General features: G+C 48.7%; 1 protein-coding gene and 1 pseudogene across 1 annotated transcript; both read right to left on the bottom strand.

The window, feature by feature from the left end:
* The window catches only part of LOC101734654, a 151,358-nt pseudogene that overhangs the window by 93,259 nt on the left and 36,378 nt on the right, over positions 1-21,721 (bottom strand).
* Positions 15,805-21,207, bottom strand: LOC116411626 (oocyte zinc finger protein XlCOF26-like). Its single transcript, XM_031904308.1, is given in 4 exon segments — positions 15,805-16,468; positions 16,471-17,235; positions 20,972-21,085; positions 21,170-21,207. Coding segments are annotated over 4 exon segments (966 nt in total). The 5' UTR covers positions 21,192-21,207; the 3' UTR covers positions 15,805-16,403.

The following is a 21,721-nucleotide window of genomic DNA, read 5'->3' as shown; positions in this document are numbered from 1 at the left end:
TATATATGATTGACAGCTAGGATTTTTAAATACCTTTATATTGGGTATAGATGTGCAATTAAAAAAAGGAATTTGGGTTTCATGTTTAACTTGAAAAGGACTTTTATTATTCAGCTTTTTATGTTTGGGTGACAGATCCCCTTTAACTACACCTAAACTAGAAAAGAAAAAAAAAATAGGGGGGGGGGGGGGGGTTGGATATTTGGGGGAAGGTAAGGATAAATAAATAATAGACTAAACCCCTCAGCAGAAGTTGCACCCACAAGGGCTCCTACTCTAACCACTACCAAAAATTCACTGAGAAATGGCCGCCTTATATAGACAGTGGGAGGGCTCTGATCCAATTGGCCGATGTGGAAGGAAAGGGAAAGGCTAAAATGACGTTTCTGCTTGTCGCATTTTCTGCTTGTCATTGATGTGCAGCGAAACGAGTCGCGCAGCTAATTTTCGATTTGCACGAGCGAGCCCTCTGTGCGCGTTTATTTTCACTTTGCGAACATAAACGCACAATTGGTGAGATCACTTTAGCCGCCAAAGTTGCGGCGAATCTCGGACGCAGCGCACGCATAAATATTTGCAGTTTGTGGCTTCGTCCTATATAAAAAGCTTTTGCGGACATTCGCACTCCGAAAAATAAAGTCGCAATTACGTTTGCACGTTAAATGCACCAGCCTCGTCCATAGATATAAACATATACTGTGCGGATAATTCTGCGCCGTAGGAATAAATGACCCCCAATATTTCCATCCAATGAACATGGTACTTTGGGACTTTGTTGTAATGGTAGAAATATATGTCTGAAAGGTACACTAGGGATCAGCAATCTGGTTGTACTACTTGCTCCATACAATTGTGTGTAATGTCTATGAATTCTCTCTCCCCCAGGCCTGATACACGGTATCTGCTAGAATTAAGTCTTAGCCAAGACTCACGGAGCTACTTAGTAGCAGCTACTTGTCACGGCTACTAATATAGGATTAAGTTTCCTTCTTAATCCTGACTCACCCATCCATTAATAATTATATTGCTGCATTTGGGCCATCTGCTGGTTCCTGAGTCGTGTAAACAGTTTATGATCTCTGCTTTTTCCCTGCTCTCGTCAACCAATTGGCCTCCTTTAGATACTGTCCTACCCCCTTTTTTTTAGTTTTAAATATATTTTACCCCTTGCTACAGTTGCCTTTTTATTTTTTAGTTTAACTTCTCTGACTACTTACCCCAACTAAAAAGTAGAGCTGCTGAGCTTTCTATTGGGATGAGATCGTCGTCAGGGTCCAGTTCGTCTTCCTCTACCTTTACCTGGAATATTTCTGACTTTGGCTCTGAGGAAGCTGCCAGTAAGGAAGGCACAGGGCCGTGTAAAGCTGCGAGTAAGGGAGAGACAGGGCCGTGTAAAGCTGGGAGTAAGGGAGAGACAGGGCCGTGTAAAGCTGGGAGTAAGGGAGAGACAGGGCCGTGTAAAGCTGGGAGTAAGGGAGAGACAGGGCCGTGTAAAGCTGCGAGTAAGGGAGAGACAGGGCCGTGTAAAGCTGGGAGTAAGGGAGAGACAGGGCCGTGTAAAGCTGGGAGTAAGGGAGTGACAGGGCCGTGTAAAGCTGGGAGTAAGGGAGAGACAGGGCCGTGTAAAGCTGGGAGTAAGGGAGAGACAGGGCCGTGTAAAGCTGGGAGTAAGAGAGAGACAGGGCCGTGTAAAGCTGGGAGTAAGGGAGAGACAGGGCCGTGTAAAGCTGCGAGTAAGGGAGAGACAGGGCCGTGTAAAGCTGCGAGTAAGGGAGAGACAGGGCCGTGTAAAGCTGGGAGTAAGGGAGAGACAGGGCCGTGTAAAGCTGGGAGTAAGGGAGTGACAGGGCCGCGTAAAGCTGCGAGTAAGGGAGAGACAGGGCCGCGTAAAGCTGCGAGTAAGGGAGAGACAGGGCCGCGTAAAGCTGCGAGTAAGGGAGAGACAGGGCCGCGTAAAGCTGGGAGTAAGGGAGAGACAGGGCCGCGTAAAGCTGGGAGTAAGGGAGAGACAGGGCCGCGTAAAGCTGGGAGTAAGGGAGAGACAGGGCCGCGTAAAGCTGGGAGTAAGGGAGAGACAGGGCCGTGTAAAGCTGGGAGTAAGGGAGAGACAGGGCCGTGTAAAGCTGGGAGTAAGGGAGAGACAGGGCCGTGTAAAGCTGGGAGTAAGGGAGAGACAGGGCCGTGTAAAGCTGGGAGTAAGGGAGAGACAGGGCCGTGTAAAGCTGGGAGTAAGGGAGAGACAGGGCCGTGTAAAGCTGGGAGTAAGGGAGAGACAGGGCCGTGTAAAGCTGGGAGTAAGGGAGAGACAGGGCCGTGTAAAGCTGGGAGTAAGGGAGAGACAGGGCCGTGTAAAGCTGGGAGTAAGGGAGAGACAGGGCCGTGTAAAGCTGGGAGTAAGGGAGAGACAGGGCTGTGGCATGTAGATGTATTTTGTTTCTCTATTACAGGCAGCTGAACTGCAGTTTTACTGATTCCTTGTCTGGCATGAAGCTCCACCCCTTTTGCTTTCTGAACCCCCCCCCCCCTTCAGTTCAGCTGCTTGTAAGGGCTCTGGCACACGGGGAGATTAGTCGCCCGTGACAAATCTCCCTGTTCGCGGGCGACTAATCTCCCGGAAATGCCATCCCACCGGCGAAAATGTAAATCGCTGGTGGGATGGCATACATGGCGGCGCGATTTCGCCGAAATCGCGCCGCCGTGTATGCCATCCCACCGGCGATTTACATTTTCACCGGTGGGATGGCATTTCCGGGAGATTAGTCGCCCGCGAACAGGGAGATTTGTCACGGGCGACTAATCTCCCCGTGTGCCAGAGCCCTAATAAAGAAACAAAATAAATCTACATACAGGTAGAAAGGTATGATATTCTGACTAAATAAATGTAAAATGTAAACGGTATACTTACCCCCATCAGTAAGTGGTGCTGCTGAGCTTTCCATTGGGGTATGATGGTCCTCAGGGTCCGGTTCTTCTTTCTTTATCTGTAACATTTGTGGTTGTGGCTCTGGGGAACCTGCCAGTAAGTAATGGGCACTGTCATGTAAAGCTGGGAGTAAGGAATTATACTGGGAATTATGTCTGTAGGGCAGAACCTCCTGCTGGGGTTTAACCCTTCCTGTCCCCCCAGCAAAGCTGAGCTCTGTGTAACCAGATGGTCTGTGTCCTACAGAAACGTTACTCACCGGCCCCAGGAACGGGATCCATTTCCCTCTTTATTGTGGGCAGAGGCTCCTCAGTGTCCGGCTCTTCATTCTCCCATTTCCCCTTCAACCTCCTTGTTTTCATCTCTGCAGAACCTGACAGCAAGGAACAGAAACCCACCATATAAAGCTGCCTGTGGGGCTGCGCTTGGGGTCCCCCCTCTGATATTAGTGCAATAAATACATGTTGTACAGGGAGGGGTTTATCCAATCAGTAAACTGCCCCTCTCTATCAGCCCCTGCAGCGGGATTAACCCCCAGTCCCACAGCCGCCCCTCTCTATCAGCCCCTGCAGCGGGATTAACCCCCAGTCCCACAGCCTCCCCTCTCTATCAGCCCCTGCAGCGGGATTAACCCCCAGTCCCACAGACAGTGCAGGGAGGAGGAGGAGGAGGAGAAGGAGGGAAAAGCACTTACCCAGCAGCCCAGGGACACAGAATAAGGCAGTTACAGGAAGGGGTCTCCAATTTTTCTGTCCGGTCTGAAACTAGAGAGAAACACAAAGATCTCTCATCCCTCCCCCTGGGAAGGCAGCTCCGCCCTTTAGCCAATGAGCTGGTTCGGTTTCAGACCAATCAAACAATGGCTTCCCTCTCAGAGTTGTCCCTGCCCCAGAGAGGCGGCCATATTGCTGGTGGGCAGATGCAGATCAGGAGAGCTGGCAGTGCAGGAGCAGCCGCATGTGGGCACCAGAATAAAGGGAAATGGGATTACAGAGCTCAGTGGATCTGCCTGCAGAGTTTTACTGCTTTCTACTTGTTACTGAATAGAACTGACAGTGAGTGAGTGGCTGAGAGCAGTGCATGCTGGGTAGCTGCCAGGTTACAGACAGGGTTACAATATATTTCAGTTACTTAATGCTTTTGCCTTTGGGACAGTGCAGACTCAGTAACTTCTACATGGGACATGTTACTGTACAGAGCAAGCAGTGTGGCAGCTCCTACTTGTTATTAGCAATATCTCCAATAGAGCCTGTGATAATGTAGAGCGGCGCTGCCCGGTTATTCCTGAGGGGGTAATAACTGTCTCTCCTCTTACAGAGCTGCCCCCATACTCAGGGCCCCAGGGGCACAAGCGAGGGGCCCCGGGCAAGGCACACAGGACCAGATCCCTTCTTTAGAAATGATACAGGTTTATAATTCCATTGTATAAGGAGAGTTCCGTATCCCTGGGCCCCCCAGCTGTAGTGCAACTCCCAGTATCACAGCAGCAGTGGAGTATGATGCTGGGAGTTGTAGTTGAGCCTGTGGAAGAGGGCCCCAGGTTATGAATTCCTGAGATGAATTCTAGGAATAGTATATTATTATTATTATTAACCCTCTATCATTTGTACTTTCCCCATGTCTCCCATCTGTCCCAGTTTATGCGGCAGTGGTGTAAATAAGGCCCCCGCAGTGTGGGGGGCCCCAAGTCCGGAAGGGCCCCACTGCTGCCGGGATCTGAGGGGCACTGTTATGCTGGACCGTCCCAATTTTTGCACCCAGTCCCGTGTTGGCCGAATTACCCCACACTCTCAAGTTCCCCATTCTTTTCACCACACTCTCACCTCTCCCTCTCGAAAGAGAGCGCCGCATCGTTTCTGCACCACGCAGTTCCATTATAGCTTTTGGGTGAATCCGGTGAGACAGATGAGAGTGAGATGTCACGGTGAAAAGAGTGGGGAACTTTATTGTGCGCTCTCTCATCTCCCACCAGGCTCAGTTCTCCTCCTGATCCAGCTATTCCTTTATAGGGTGAAGACACACGGAGCTACTAGTTGCAGCTACTTGTCGTGGCTACTTAAACAGACAATGCTGATCGTTTACTGATAATTGTCTCTGCGTGTGTTTTAGCAGAGGAATTTCTCAGTATTGTCTATGGCAGGTGATTTTCTGGGGTTTAGTAGCTGCTACTAAGTAGTTCCGTGTGTCTTCACCCTTAGTGTTTATGCCTCCTCCTCCAACGATGTAAATCTTTCTTGAAGCACTGCAAATTTCTTACCTTTTCAGGTGTGGTTTTGTAAAATGGCCTTGTTGTTTGGGGGCGTGGCCATAAAGCGGGTGTGGCCTGAGCATTTCAGGCATGGCAGATATTTTTGTGCCTCTTGGTACTTTTCTATTTAGGAAGGTGTGCTTTCATCCCTTTGGCAGGAGGGGCCCAAGTGCTCTAGTTATGGCCCCACTCACTAACCTAGTCCCATTCCCCCATTCAGATAAGCGGCCTCTGTCCTGGGATAATATCCCGGCCTTGTGATCAGGGTCAGACTAGGCTAGTAGTTCCCCCGGCCAATGTGTTAAATTTACACATGCTCAGGGGAGGGCGTCAGGTAGGGGGATTAGGGAGGCTCAGTGGGGGGCCCTGCGTGGGGGGTTAGAGGATGCTGGGGATGTGGCTGGCAGCTGACCTGGTGGACCCTGAACCCCCCCAATCCGACCCTGCTTGTGATACATCTCACTCACATCTACAGTGGGGTAACACAGATGTCCTCAGAACTCTAGGATAGGAACCAATCAGCAGCTAGGCTGACCTGATAGGGAACTGAAGCCTGCCTGTGCTTGTGTGAGTGCAGGGCTGTAATTGGCTCTCCCCCTCCTACTGTGCTTCTGGCAGGGACCGTTAGGCCACGCCCACCCCTCATGTGAAACCCAGACAGGGACCTGAGAGGATCTATAGGGAGCTCCAATAAAGGGGCCATTGTTACAGATAGGGTTAATGTTTAGCCCAAAGGGAAACCAGCACCGGATATTATTCATAATTGCCTAATTCCCCTTCTGATGTGTCAGGGGTGGGAGGTCAGTGACCCAGAGAAGCTCAGTGGGGATCTGGTTTGGGCCAGCAGGGCCCATCGGGTTTTTTCTTGGTGCCACTCAATAAATATTTTTTCATGTATTTTTATGAAATTGTAAGGTTGTAAGGGGCAGTTCTTTGTTTTTTTTTGTTCAGAGTTCTGACTCTTAGTGAGCCCAGAATTTCCTTGACACTTTCATCCCCCTATCCACTTTCCCCCATCCCCTTATTGCCCCTCTTCCATCGTTGGCCTAAAGTATTTGGCAATGATGAAAATAATGAGGACGAAAAGATGGCCGGTGACCTGATGCTCAAAAATATCAGTATAATAAATGTTCAATAGTAGATAATAGGCCCCCATAATTCACCCCCGTCTGTGGGTGAGAAGTACAAGGGGCAATAAGGAAAAAGCTATAGATATGGGTTCCCCTGAAATAAGGAATCAAAGTAGGAAAGGATAAAAATAAACCTATTAGGACGCGTTTCGTGCCTCTCGGACACTTATTCATATTCATGAGCCAATGAAGTGCCCCAAAGTGCACGAAACGCGTTAGGCCTAATTCCTGTGAATTTTTATCTTTATCCTTTCCTACTTTGATTACATATTTCAGGGGAACCCATATCTATAACTTTTACCTTAATGATGAAAATAAAACCAGACCAACTGCAGCAGGGTTAGCTTCCATGGCCCTTTATTTCATTTATATTTCCTTGGTGTTGAGGTAAGTGGTTACGGTTTTATGTTTATTTAAAAAAAGAAAAAATTGAAGGCACTTGAGGAATGAGATCCAAACTGCCTTTTTGGCTGAACAGGCGGGATATTTCCTCAGCTTAATAACTGGAATCTATTCATTTGTAATTGGACTGAATATGGTGCATGTATGTGCATTCCACTAATAAAATGGACAAAAAAACCCAAAACATTGGGGGGGCCCGGGGCCCTTTAGCAAAGCACATGCCTGTGTGTAGCAATAATCCCCTGCCATATTCCTTCCCCTCAGCCCATTAGGGATATCAGGAACCGCTGCCATTTGGGTCACATCTCTGGCTCATTTGCCCCCAGCAATTCCCATTTTGCCCCAGTAGTAACTGTGTGAATCCCAGTATAATAGTTGTGCTTCTCTGCCTGTACCCAGAAGCCCCTGCTGTGTATCAGCAATTGCACAGTGACTCCTCCCTCTGAGCGTCTCCTCCTCTTCCTCATGGTTTCCCTGCACTTTATATCAACCCAAATAGGGGGTTATATTACAAATTGCCTGATTGGCTGAACATATCAAGTACATATATATCAAGTACATTTTTCTCCTTCGGTGAATGGTTTCTCCCCAGTGTGGATTTTTTCATGTATGCGCAGGTTGCCCTTCTCTGTAAAGCTTTTCCCACATTCTGTACAGGTGAATGGTTTCACCCCGGTGTGAATTCTTTGGTGCAAGCGAAGTTTTGCCTTTGCGGTAAACTGTTTCCCACATTCCGTACAGGTGAATAGATCCTCCCCTGTGTGGATTTTCTGGTGCATCTGGAGGCTGCCCTTTCTGGTAAAACATTTCCCACATTCGGTACAGGTGAATGGTTTCTCCCCGGTGTGAATATTTTGGTGGTCTAGAAGCTGCCTTTTTCCGGAGAATGTTTTGCCACAGTCTGTGCAGGAAAACGGTCTCTCCCCCGTGTGAAGTCTCTGGTGTCTGTAGAGGTAACTGCTTAAAGAGAAACATTTCCCACATTCTGTACATATGAAAGGTTTCTCAACAGTCTGACTGCTCTGAAGGCTGGCCTTTAAAGAGACATGTTCCTCACATCCGGTTTCACTTTTCTGATGAAACTGAAGGTAGATTTTTTCAGAGAAATGTTTCCCGCAGTCTCCACATGAATATGGTTTCTCCCCTGTGTGAATTCTCATGTGTCGGATAAAACTAGTGGTGAAGGAGAAGCTTTTGCCACATTCTGTGCAGGTGAATGGTTTCTCCCCTGTGTGAATCCTCTCATGGTTCTTTAGATAGTCCTTTCGAGAAAAACATTTCCCACATACTTTGCAGGTGAGAGAGTTCTCCCCCATGTGCACTGCCTGGTGCAAACGAAGCTTCTCCAGGTCAGAAAACCTTTTCTCACAGTCGCTGCAGGCAAAGGGCTTGTTCTTGTGGCTCACTTCGTGCTTCATGAGATTGCGTTTCAGAGAAAAGCTTTTCCCGCATTCTGTACAGGTGAAAGGTTTCTTTCTCTTGTGACTTCTCTGGTGCTTTTCAAGGGTGTTCAAGTCAGAAAAAGGTTTCCCGCATTCTGTGCATGTGAATGGTTCCGCCCCAGTGTGAGTTCTCCCTTGTTTCCCACAGAGGTGGGCGAGAAGATGACTATTCCCAGAGAAGGTTTCCCCACACTTATAGCAGATAAAACCTGGTCCATCAGAGCTTGTTAAGCAATCGCCATCTCTTGTGCCAGACTCCGAGTCAGTCTCTGGTTTGGGCAGTTCAGCAGAGTCTAAATTGGGTTCCGCCTTCATGTACCCCCCTAATAACAACAAACAGGAGAGTCTTTTGTAAGGTCAGCAAGTAATAACATACTCGATATATTCGACAAGGACAGCAGTAAATCAGTATAAGTGCAATGTAATGGAGCTCAGCAGGCACAGCACACACTCGATTAACCCATTAATAAAGACTTGTAGCACTTCAGCCCTTTCCTATCATGTAAAAACCTAGACCACTGGGTAAGTGCAGGTACAGAACATGGCTCCACCCACCCACTGGTACCCGCCCTAAGGTGGCCATATACAGGAAGGTTTGCTCATTGGGCGAGGTTGCCAAATGAGCAGATCTTCTCCCCATATGCCCACCTAAAGGTTAAATGACAACAATCAAATTACTGAATTGTATGCGGGCATAGGTGGTCGGACTGAGGGTTGCATCAACGAGCCAATGCAGCCCCTGATCCAATGGAAAATCAAACCTGTCGGATTGAGATCTGACCAATTGTAGGCCTGATATTGGTCGGCTAGGCTGGTACCCAGTGTGGAACTATCTGTCAGCTTCAAACATCACCAAAAATGCTGTTCCTGGCCTTTGGCTTTTTCTATTAATGAAGAGTCCAGTTGTGACCCGGCTTATTATTGGTATCAGTGCTGATGTTACTCACTCCCTGGCTACTTACCCCCATCAGTAAGTGGCGCTGCTGAGCTTTCCATTGGGGTCTGATGGTCCTCAGGGTCCGGTTCTTCTTCCTTTATCTGTACCTGTAATATTTCTGGCTGTGGCTCTGGGGAAGCTGCCAGTAAGGGAGAGACAGGGCAGTGTAAAGTTGGCAGTTAGGAACTTCTAGCAAGTAGAAAGCACAAGAGTCTCCCTGAAATTTACTATATTAATACTGGCTACTTACCCCCATCAGTAAGTGGCGCTGCTGAGCTTTCCATTGGGTTCTGATGGTCCTCAGGGTCCAGTTCTTCTTTCTTTATCTGTAACATTTCTGGTTGTGGCTCTGGGGAACCTGCCAGTAAGTAATGGGCACTGTCATGTAAAGCTGGGAGTAAGGAATTATACTGGGAATTATGTCTGTAGGGCAGAACCTCCTGCTGGGGTTTAACCCTTCCTGTCCCCCCAGCAAAGCTGAGCTCTGTGTAACCAGATGGTCTGTGTCCTACAGAAACGTTACTCACCGGCCCCAGGAACGGGATCCATTTCCCTCTTTATTGTGGGCAGAGGCTCCTCAGTGTCCGGCTCTTCATTCTCCCATTTCCCCTCTAACCTCCTTGGTTCCATCTCTGGAGAACCTGACAGCAAGGAACAGGTTAATATACTCTGGGCACAAGGGTTTCTCTATCTGTTTAGTTCAATAAAGGTAGGATTGTATCATCTGAATTAGCACTTAGTTTTTTCTCTTCTGCAGACAAACTGTGACATTTGAATTATTTTTTAGTTCAACAAGATAAACTAGAAATGTTCCTTATAGTAATGAGCACATTGTGCAACGCTCTGCCAGTCGTGCTCTTGTTATACGGTCCCTTAGGCTCACGTCCCATGGAGAGATTTAGTCGCCCCCGAGGATAATGCCTTCCCACCCCCACCAATAGGAATCGCCGGTGGAAAGCCCTAAGCATCACTTCAGCCGAGCCGAGTTAGTATGTTATAGAATGGCCAATTCTAAGCAACTTTTCAATTGGTCTTCATTACTTATTTCTTATATTTTTTTAATTATTTGCCTTCTTCTTTTGACTCTTTGCAGCTTTCAAATGGGGGTCACTGACCCCGGCAGCCAAACCCTATTGCTCTGTGAGGCTCCAGTTTTATTGTTACTTTTTATAACTTTTTTCTATTCAGCCCCTCCCCTATTCATATACCAGCCTTTCATTCAAAACACTCCTGGGTTGCTAAGGTAATTTAAACCCTAGCAACCATATAGCTGCAGGAACTCCAAACTGGAGAGCGGCTGAACAATTATTGTAATAATGAAAAAACGACAAATAATAAAAAATGAAGACCAACTGCAAATTGTCTCAGAATATTACTTTCTACATTACCTCTGAGGTAACTATTAGTATGATGTAGAGTAATATTCGGAGACAATTTGCAGTTGGTCTTCATTTCTTACTACTGGCAGTTTTTTTTTTTAATTATTTTACTTTTCGTTCCACAGCTCTCTAGTTTAGAATTTCAGCAGCTACCTGGTTGCTAGGGTCCAATTTACCTTAGTAACCATGGAGTCATTTTAGAGAGTGACTGATATATGAATAGGTGAGGGGCTGATTCCCCCTGCTGCACGGCTCTATTACCCCACAGTGGGGGAAATATTTTTGGTGCCCTTTATCTCTCCTAATCCCATGTCTGGCAAAAACTTCCCCCCCCCCCCTCTCTCTCTCTCTCTAATGTGTCTTTTATCTGTGGCTGTCTATTCCCTTCTATACTGTCTGTCTCTCTCTCACTAAAGTGCCATTCATCTGTGGCTGTCTATTCCCTTCTAGACTGTCTGTCTCTCTCTCACTAAAGTGCCATTCATCTGTGGCTGTCTATTCCCTTCTCTACTGTCTCTCTCTCTCTCTCACTAAAGTGCCATTCATCTGTGGCTGTCTATTCCCTTCTCTACTGTCTCTCTCTCTCTCTCTCTCTCACTAAAGTGCCATTCATCTGTGGCTGTCTATTCCCTTCTCTACTGTCTCTCTCTCTCTCACTAAAGTGCCATTCATCTGTGGCTGTCTATTCCCTTCTCTACTGTCTCTCTCTCTCTCACTAAAGTGCCATTTATCTGTGGCTGTCTATTCCCTTCTATACTGTCTGTCTCTCTTTCCCAAGTGCCTTTTATCTGTGGCTGTCTATTCCCTTCTATACTGTCTGTCTCTCTTTCCCAAGTGCCATTTATCTGTGGCTGTCTATTCCCTTCTATACTGTCTGTCTCTCTTTCCCAAGTGCCATTTATCTGTGGCTGTCTATTACCTTCTATACTGCCTCTCTCTTTCTCTCACTAAAGTGCCATTTATCTGTTGCTGTCTATTCCCTTCTATACTGTCTGTCTCTCTCTCCCAAGTGCTTTTTATCTGTGGCTGTCTATTCCCTTCTATACTGCCTCTCTCACTAAAGTGCCATTTATCTGTGGCTGTCTATTCCCTTCTATACTGTCTGTCTCTCTTTCCCAAGTGCCATTTATCTGTGGCTGTCTATTCCCTTCTATACTGTCTGTCTCTCTTTCCCAAGTGCCATTTATCTGTGGCTGTCTATTCCCTTCTATACTGTCTGTCTCTCTTTCCCAAGTGCCATTTATCTGTGGCTGTCTATTCCCTTCTATACTGTCTGTCTCTCTTTCCCAAGTGCCATTTATCTGTGGCTGTCTATTACCTTCTATACTGCCTCTCTCTCACTAAAGTGCCTTTTATCTGTGGCTGTCTATTCCCTTCTATACTGTCTGTCTCTCTTTCCCAAGTGCCATTTATCTGTGGCTGTCTATTCCCTTCTATACTGTCTGTCTCTCTTTCCCAAGTGCCATTTATCTGTGGCTGTCTATTCCCTTCTATACTGTCTGTCTCTCTTTCCCAAGTGCCATTTATCTGTGGCTGTCTATTCCCTTCTATACTGTCTGTCTCTCTTTCCCAAGTGCCATTTATCTGTGGCTGTCTATTACCTTCTATACTGCCTCTCTCTCACTAAAGTGCCTTTTATCTGTGGCTGTCTATTCCCTTCTATACTGTCTGTCTCTCTTTCCCAAGTGCCATTTATCTGTGGCTGTCTATTCCCTTCTATACTGTCTGTCTCTCTTTCCCAAGTGCCATTTATCTGTGGCTGTCTATTCCCTTCTATACTGTCTGTCTCTCTTTCCCAAGTGCCATTTATCTGTGGCTGTCTATTCCCTTCTATACTGCCTCTCTCTCACTAAAGTGCCTTTTATCTGTGGCTGTCTATTCCCTTCTATACTGTCTGTCTCTCTTTCCCAAGTGCCATTTATCTGTGGCTGTCTATTTCCTTCTATACTGTCTGTCTCTCTTTCCCAAGTGCCATTTATCTGTGGCTGTCTATTACCTTCTATACTGCCTCTCTCTCACTAAAGTGCCTTTTATCTGTGGCTGTCTATTCCCTTCTATACTGTCTGTCTCTCTTTCCCAAGTGCCATTTATCTGTGGCTGTCTATTCCCTTCTATACTGTCTGTCTCTCTTTCCCAAGTGCCATTTATCTGTGGCTGTCTATTCCCTTCTATACTGTCTGTCTCTCTTTCCCAAGTGCCATTTATCTGTGGCTGTCTATTCCCTTCTATACTGTCTGTCTCTCTTTCCCAAGTGCCATTTATCTGTGGCTGTCTATTCCCTTCTATACTGTCTGTCTCTCTTTCCCAAGTGCCATTTATCTGTGGCTGTCTATTACCTTCTATACTGCCTCTCTCTCACTAAAGTGCCTTTTATCTGTGGCTGTCTATTCCCTTCTATACTGTCTGTCTCTCTTTCCCAAGTGCCATTTATCTGTGGCTGTCTATTCCCTTCTATACTGTCTGTCTCTCTTTCCCAAGTGCCATTTATCTGTGGCTGTCTATTCCCTTCTATACTGTCTGTCTCTCTTTCCCAAGTGCCATTTATCTGTGGCTGTCTATTCCCTTCTATACTGTCTCTCTCTCACTAAAGTGCCTTTTATCTGTGGCTGTCTATTCCCTTCTATACTGTCTGTCTCTCTTTCCCAAGTGCCATTTATCTGTGGCTGTCTATTCCCTTCTATACTGTCTCTCTCTCTCTGTCTCTATTCCTGCTGCTTCTCTCCATTCCCATATCATCCTATCCCTACCCACACACAGCTTCTCTCTCTCTCTCTCTCTCTCTCTCTCTCTCTCTCTCTCTCTCTCTCTCTCTCTCTCTCTCTCTCTCTCTCTCTCTCTCTCTCTCTCTCTCTCTCTCTCTCTCTCTCTCTCTCTCTCTCTCTCACACACACACACACACACACACACACACACACACACACACACACACACACACACACACACACACACACACAATTCTCTTATCCTTATTAGAACTGAGGGAAAATCACTTACCCAGGAGCCCAGGGGCACAGAATCCGGAAGTTGCAGGAAGCAGCCACAGGAAGTGTTGAGCCTTTCCCTCTATCCCGTCCGGGTACAGAGAGAGGCACAAAAGCTCTATTATCCATCCCCCCAGGGAAGAGAGCTCCGCCCCTTTAATCAGAAAGCTGGTTTGGTTTCAGTCTAGAGATTCATGAAAATGGTCTCTTCCTTTACGGGCGCAGCCATTTTGTTGGTGGGCAGATTCTAATCACAAGAGCTGGGAATGAGCTGCTGAGGGATGAGATGGGGGGTACAGGGCAGGGAGATGTGGCATTTACACTACTCCTTGTGGCAGTGAGTGAGTAGCTGAGAGCAGTGCATGCTGGGAATGCTTCCTTTTTATTCATATCAGTTTGCTCTCAGGGTTACAGTGAGGGGGAAATGCAGGCACTTTATATATTGTGTACAAGCAGTGTGGCAGCTCCTACTTGTTATAAACATGTACAGCCTGTGACTATGTAGAGTGGCGCTGCCCTGTTATTCTGAGGGGGTAATAACTGTCTCTCCTCTGTCAGAGCTGCCCCCATACTCAGGGCCCAGGGGCACAAGATAGGGGCCCCGGGGTGAGTGCTTATTTGTGCCCTGGGTACCCCTGGAACTATAGCGGGGTGACTGTTACCCCAATGTTTCTATATATCTGTAACCTTGTTATGGGCTAAGGGGGCCCAGCCTGAAGGCCAGTTAGGGGGGATTTGGGGTGAGTGCTTATTTGTGCCCTGGGTACCCCTGGAACTATAGCGGGGTGACTGTTACCCCAATGTTTCTATATATCTGTAACCTTGTTATGGGCTAAGGGGCCCAGCCTGAAGGCCAGTTAGGGGGGATTTGGGGTGAGTGCTTATTTGTGCCCTGGGTACCCCTGGAACTATAGCAGGGTGACTGTTACCCCAATGTTTCTATATATCTGTAACCTTGTTATGGGCTAAGGGGGCCCAGCCTGAAGGCCAGTTAGGGGGGATTTGGGGTGAGTGCTTATTTGTGCCCTGGGTACCCCTGGAACTATAGCGGGGTGACTGTTACCCCAATGTTTCTATATATCTGTAACCTTGTTATGGGCTAAGGGGGGCCCAGCCTGAAGGCCAGTTAGGGGGGATTTGGGGTGAGTGCTTATTTGTGCCCTGGGTACCCCTGGAACTATAGCAGGGTGACTGTTACCCCAATGTTTCTATATATCTGTAACCTTGTTATGGGCTAAGGGGGCCCAGCCTGAAGGCCAGTTAGGGGGGGATTTGGGGTGAGTGCTTATTTGTGCCCTGGGTACCCCTGGAACTATAGCGGGGTGACTGTTACCCCAATGTTTCTATATATCTGTAACCTTGTTATGGGCTAAGGGGGCCCAGCCTGAAGGCCAGTTAGGGGGGATTTGGGGTGAGTGCTTATTTGTGCCCTGGGTACCCCTGGAACTATAGCGGGGTGACTGTTACCCCAATGTTTCTATATATCTGTAACCTTGTTATGGGCTAAGGGGGCCCAGCCTGAAGGCCAGTTAGGGGGGGATTTGGGGTGAGTGCTTATTTGTGCCCTGGGTACCCCTGGAACTATAGCAGGGTGACTGTTACCCCAATGTTTCTATATATCTGTAACCTTGTTATGGGCTAAGGGGGCCCAGCCTGAAGGCCAGTTAGGGGGGGATTTGGGGTGATTGCTTATTTGTGCCCTGGGTACCCCTGGAACTATAGCGGGGTGACTGTTACCCCAATGTTTCTATATATCTGTAACCTTGTTATGGGCTAAGGGGGCCCAGCCTGAAGGCCAGTTAGGGGGGATTTGGGGTGAGTGCTTATTTGTGCCCTGGGTACCCCTGGAACTATAGCGGGGTGACTGTTACCCCAATGTTTCTATATATCTGTAACCTTGTTATGGGCTAAGGGGGCCCAGCCTGAAGGCCAGTTAGGGGGGGATTTGGGGTGAGTGCTTATTTGTGCCCTGGGTACCCCTGGAACTATAGCAGGGTGACTGTTACCCCAATGTTTCTATATATCTGTAACCTTGTTATGGGCTAAGGGGGCCCAGCCTGAAGGCCAGTTAGGGGGGAATTTGGGGTGAGTGCTTATTTGTGCCCTGGGTACCCCTGACTCTACAGCAACAGTTGCTATGAACACAAGTAAACCTAATGGTAACAATTGCTGCAGCTTTGTCTGGAGTATGAGTGACTAATATCCAGAACACATACCCACAATTCCCCTTGCTGCCAGTTTTAATAGATTTCTAACACTGCAGCAGGCTGATATGAGAGGATGTGGGGGCAGTCAGGCAGGGAAGAATGGCAGCTAAACAGCAATATAGAAGCTCAGGGGGGACAAAACAAGAGAGAAATCATTAATTTTTCAACCATTTTAATAAAAGAAAAATGGAGGGGCCTGGGGCCCTTTAGCAAAGACACATTCTGATTCTGAACCAAATCCGAATCCTCCGCACTGGCGGTAATTGGTGCAGCACTGGCGGTAATTGGTGCAGCACTGGCGGTAATTGGTGCAGCACAGGTGGTAATTGGTGCAGCACAGGTGGTAATTGGTGCAGCACAGGTGGTAATTGGTGCAGAACTGGTGGTAATTGGTGCAGCACAGGTGGTAATTGGTGCAGAACTGGTGGTAATTGGTGCAGCACAGGCGGTAATTGGTGCAGCACAGGCGGTAATTGGTGCAGCACAGGCGGTAATTGGTGCAGCACAGGCGGTAATTGGTGCAGCACAGGCGGTAATTGGTGCAGCACTGGCGGTAATTGGTGCAGAACTGGCGGTAATTGGTGCAGCACTGGCGGTAATTGGTGCAGCACTGGCGGTAATTGGTGCAGCACTGGTGGTAATTGGTGCAGCACTGGCGGTAATTGGTGCAGCACTGGCGGTAATTGGTGCAGCACTGGTGGTAATTGGTGCAGCACTGGTGCAAATGAATGAGCTCCAGTGTCTTTTGTGAATGCTACAAACAGAAAATGTTTTCCCTCATTCTGTGCAGGCGAATGGTTTCTCCCCAGTGTGAGTCAACTGGTGAATGCGAAGGTTTCCGTTCTTAGCAAAGCTTTTCCCACACTCCGCGCAGGTGAAGGGTTTCTCCCCGGTGTGCGTCATCTGGTGCATTTGGAAGACACTCTTTTTCGAGAAAGTTTTGCCACATTCTGTGCAGCTGTAACGTTTTTCTCTGCTGTGAGTTCTTTGGTGCTTCTTCAGGCTGTTCTTTATACTGAAACGTTTCCCGCATTCACTACAGGTGAACGGTTTCTCTCCGGTGTGAATTTTGTTGTGGTTCTGAAGTGTGCTCCATAAATTGAAACTCTTCCCACATTCTGTGCAGGTGAAGGGTTTCTCCCCGGTGTGAATTCTCTGGTGTATCAGCAGGTTTCTCTTTTCAGTGAATGGTTTCCCGCATTCTGTACAGGTGAAGAGATTCTTCCCCGTGTGGATTCTCTGGTGTTTGCGAAGGTTGCTCTTTCTAGTAAATATTTTCCCACATTCCGTGCAGGTGAATGGTTTCTCCCCGGCGTGATTCTTTTGGTGGTTTAGAAGATGCCCCTTTGCATAGAAGGCCTTCCCACAGTCTGTACAGGAATACCCTTTTACCCCTATGTGAGTTCTCACGTGTTTACGGAGGCTGCTGCTTAAAGGAAAACTTTTCCCACACTCTGTACAGGTGAATGGTTTCTCCCCGGTGTGAATTCTCTCCTGCGTCCCACAGAGGTTGGAGATCTCAGTTTTCAAAGAGCCCCCATATGTTGTGCCAGAGTCTGCATCGGGTTCCGCCTTCATGTACCCCCCTAATAACAAACAGGAGAGAATGGATATTATCTGTAAGGAACAGTTTTTAGTGTTTAATAATAAATCTTTAATAGGAATTTTGCCTCTTTTAGTGCAAAGAATACAACGGCGCTCTCTCTAGTAGCAATGTGCCCCTCGCAACCCATTCCTATCTAATAAGGTAAGTGCAGGGGGTGGAAGTGGCATGTTCTAGGCCAGTGATCCCCAACCAATGGTTCGTGAGCACCATGTTGCTCCCCAACCCCTTGGATGTTGCTCCCAGTGGCCTCAAAGTAGGGGCTCATTTTTGAATTTCTGGCTTGGGGGCAAGTGTTGATTGGATGAAACCCAGTGTAAAGCCAATAGCTTTCTATAGGCTCCCAGTCCACATAGGAGCTATCAAACAGCGAATTATAGCACTCATTGGAACCCCCATGCTTGTGTTGCCCCCAACACTTTCCATTTGAATGTGGCTCACGGGTATAAAAGGTTGGGGATCCCTGATCCAGGCCATCTCAGGGCAACTCTACATGCCGAACCAGCCCAAGGTAAAACATGGGGGACATGTAGTTAGTTTGAAACGTACTCGTCATGTAGTCAATTATGAATAATATATGGCGCTGGGTTTGGGCTATAAGTAGGAACATTTTTGAATCAATGGGGGGCGCACTAATTAATAGAGAAATTTTCTCCTAAGAACTTGATTGAGGTGCACCAAAGCCCAAATATACCCCCATATAGGTACATAGGGGTATTTTCTGTTTAGGGCTATAAATGGGGTTGCCAACATTTGCGGTGGCTAACTCTGGGCAAGGAGGAGAGGTATGACATCACTGGGCGGAATAGTGATGTCACATGGGCAGTACTATGACCTTGGGGGCGGGCTATGACGTGGCAATCGTGCTACCATTGCCATTGTCAATCTCAAAGAGTCCTGCCTGGTTGTCCAAAGTGGGGAAATGGGGCTGGCAGTTTTGCCCCGGACGGCCCTTACGAAGACCAGGCTGCGCAGGTCAGAACCAAACAGGTGGCAACCCTAGCTATACAGGCCTGTATATCCTTATGTGGGAGCCCTTATACTATTAATATATCAGCGCTTAGGTGGACCTGACAGGGGACAGCAGGGTATATTCCCTGTGTGAGGAAAAGCGGTGACAGTCCATCAGGCACCAGAACTAGAAAGGTGGCAATAAATCTATGGCCCATGAGCGGGCTGAGAGCCAAACATATTATTTGTAGGGAAGAATTCAAGATGTGCATCCAAAGTCTCTCTCTGCCATAGATTCCTATGGTACCTATGGGGGAACTCACACTGATACCTGCCCCCCTGGCACCAGCAGGGGTATAATTGGTATCAGTGCTGATGTTACTCACTCCCTGGCTACTTACCCCCATCAGTAAGTGGCGCTGCTGAGCTTTCCATTGGGGTCTGATGGTCTTCAGGGTCCGGTTCTTCTTTCTTTATCTGTAATATTTCTGATTCAGCCAATGGGGAAGCTGCCAGTAAGGGAGAGACAGGGCCGTGTAAAGCTGGGAGTAAGGGAGAGACAGGGCCATGTAAAGCTGGGAGTAAGGGAGAGACAGGGCCATGTAAAGCTGGGAGTAAGGGAGAGACAGGGCTGTGTAAGCTGGGAGTAAGGGAGAGACAGGGCCGTGTAAAGCTGGGAGTAAGGGAGAGACGGGGCCGTGTAAAGCTGGGAGTAAGGGAGAGACAGGGCCGTGTAAAGCTGGGAGTAAGGGAGAGACAGGGCCGCGTAAAGCTGGGAGTAAGGAAGTGCCTCACCTTACTGAGTATAAAGCACAAGAGTCTCCCTCTAACAGAATACTGGCTACTTACCCCCATTAGTAAGTGGCGCTGCTGAGCTTTCCATTGGGGTCTGATGGTCCTCAGGGTCCGGTTCTTCTTTCTTTATCTGTAACATTTCTGGTTGTGGCTCTGAGGAAGCTGTCGGTAAGGGAGAGACAGGGCCGTGTAAAGCTGGGAGTAAGGGAGAGACAGGGCCGCGTAAAGCTGGGAGTAAGGGAGAGACAGGGCCGCGTAAAGCTGGGAGTAAGGGAGAGACAGGGCCGCGTAAAGCTGGGAGTAAGGGAGAGACAGGGCCGCGTAAAGCTGGGAGTAAGGGAGAGACAGGGCCGTGTAAAGCTGGGAGTAAGGGAGAGACAGGGCCGCGTAAAGCTGGGAGTAAGGGAGAGACAGGGCCGTGTAAAGCTGGGAGTAAGGGAGAGACAGGGCCGCGTAAAGCTGGGAGTAAGGGAGAGACAGGGCCGCGTAAAGCTGGGAGTAAGGGAGAGACAGGGCCGCGTAAAGCTGGGAGTAAGGGAGAGACAGGGCCGTGTAAAGCTGGGAGTAAGGGAGAGACAGGGCCGCGTAAAGCTGGGAGTAAGGGAGAGACAGGGCCGTGTAAAGCTGGGAGTAAGGGAGAGACAGGGCCGCGTAAAGCTGGGAGTAAGGGAGAGACAGGGCCGCGTAAAGCTGGAGTAAGGGAGAGACAGGGCCGCGTAAAGCTGGGAGTAAGGGAGAGACAGGGCTGCGTAAAGCTGGGAGTAAGGGAGAGACAGGGCCGTGTAAAGCTGGGAGTAAGGGAGAGACAGGGCCGTGTAAAGCTGGGAGTAAGGGAGAGACAGGGCCGTGTAAAGCTGGGAGTAAGGAAGTGCCTCACCTTACTGAGTATAAAGCAGAAGAGTCTCCCTCTAACAGAATACTGGCTACTTACCCCCGTCGGTAAGTGGTGCTGCTGGGCTTTCCACTGGGTTCAGATGATTTTCTGGTTCTTCTTTTATTCTTATCGGTATTATTTCCATTTCTTCCTTTGGGGAAGCTGGGAGTAAGGAAGAGACAGGGCCGTGTAAAGCTGGGAGTAAGGGAGAGACAGGGCCGTGTAAAGCTGGGAGTAAGGGAGAGACAGGGCCGTGTAAAGCTGGGAGTAAGGGAGAGACAGGGCTGTGTAAAGCTGGGAGTAAGGGAGAGACAGGGCTGTGTAAAGCTGGAGTAAGGGAGAGACAGGGCTGTGTAAAGCTGGGAGTAAGGGAGAGACAGGGCCGTGTAAAGCTGGGAGTAAAGGAGAGACAGGGCCGCGTAAAGCTGGGAGTAAGGGAGAGACAGGGCCGTGTAAAGCTGGGAGTAAGGGAGAGACAGGGCCGTGTAAAGCTGGGAGTAAGGGAGAGACAGGGCCGTGTAAAGCTGGGAGTAAGGAGAGACAGGGCTGTGTAAAGCTGGGAGTAAGGGAGAGACAGGGCTGTGTAAAGCTGGGAGTAAGGGAGAGACAGGGCTGTGTAAAGCTGGGAGTAAGGAAGAGACAGGGCCGTGTAAAGCTGGGAGTAAGGGAGAGACAGGGCCGTGTAAAGCTGGGAGTAAGGGAGAGACAGGGCCGTGTAAAGCTGGGAGTAAGGGAGAGACAGGGCCGTGTAAAGCTGGGAGTAAGGGAGAGACAGGGCTGTGTAAAGCTGGGAGTAAGGGAGAGACAGGGCTGTGTAAAGCTGGGAGTAAGGGAGAGACAGGGCCGCGTAAAGCTGGGAGTAAGGGAGAGACAGGGCCGCGTAAAGCTGGGAGTAAGGGAGAGACAGGGCCGTGTAAAGCTGGGAGTAAGGGAGAGACAGGGCCGTGTAAAGCTGGGAGTAAGGGAGAGACAGGGCCGTGTAAAGCTGGGAGTAAGGGAGAGACAGGGCCGCGTAAAGCTGGGAGTAAGGAATTTACTAAATATAAAGCAGGGGTCTTCCTTTAATTTTTAGAATGCTACATAAACCCTGGCTACTTACCCCCATCAGTAAGTGGCGCTGCTGAGCTTTCCATTGGGGTCTGATGGTCCTCAGGGTCCGGTTCTTCTTTCTTTATCTTTATCTGTAATATTTCTGATTCAGCCAATGGGGAAGCTGCCAGTAAGGGAGAGACAGGGCCGTGTAACTGCCATGTATATATGTTGGTATTATATTAAAAAAATGTAAAACGTTACTCACCGGCCCCAGGAACGGGATCCATTTCCCTCTTTATTGTGGGCAGAGGCTCCTCAGTGTCCGGCTCTTCATTCTCCCATTTCCCCTCTAACCTCCTTGGTTCCATCTCTGGAGAACCTGACAGCAAGGAACAGAAACCCACCATATAAAGCTGCCTGTGGGGCTGCGCTTGGGCCCCCCCTCTGATATTAGTGCAATAAATACATGTTGTACAGGGAGGGGTTTATCCAATCAGTAAACTGCCCCTCTCTATCAGCCCCTGCAGCGGGATTAACCCCCAGTCCCACAGCCGCCCCTCTCTATCAGCCCCTGCAGCGGGATTAACCCCCAGTCCCACAGCCGCCCCTCTCTATCGGCCCCTGCAGCGGGATTAACCCCCAGTCCCACAGCCGCCCCTCTCTATCAGCCCCTGCAGCGGGATTAACCCCCAGTCCCACAGCCGCCCCTCTCTATCAGCCCCTGCAGCGGGATTAACCCCCAGTCCACAGCCGCCCCTCTCTATCAGCCCCTACAGCGGGATTAACCCCCAGTCCCACAGCCGCCCCTCTCTATCAG

The sequence above is a fragment of the Xenopus tropicalis genome, chromosome 6, assembly GCF_000004195.4.
Source record: "Xenopus tropicalis strain Nigerian chromosome 6, UCB_Xtro_10.0, whole genome shotgun sequence".
NCBI lineage: Eukaryota > Metazoa > Chordata > Amphibia > Anura > Pipidae > Xenopus > Xenopus tropicalis.
This window is presented reverse-complemented; position numbering and strand designations above follow the sequence as displayed.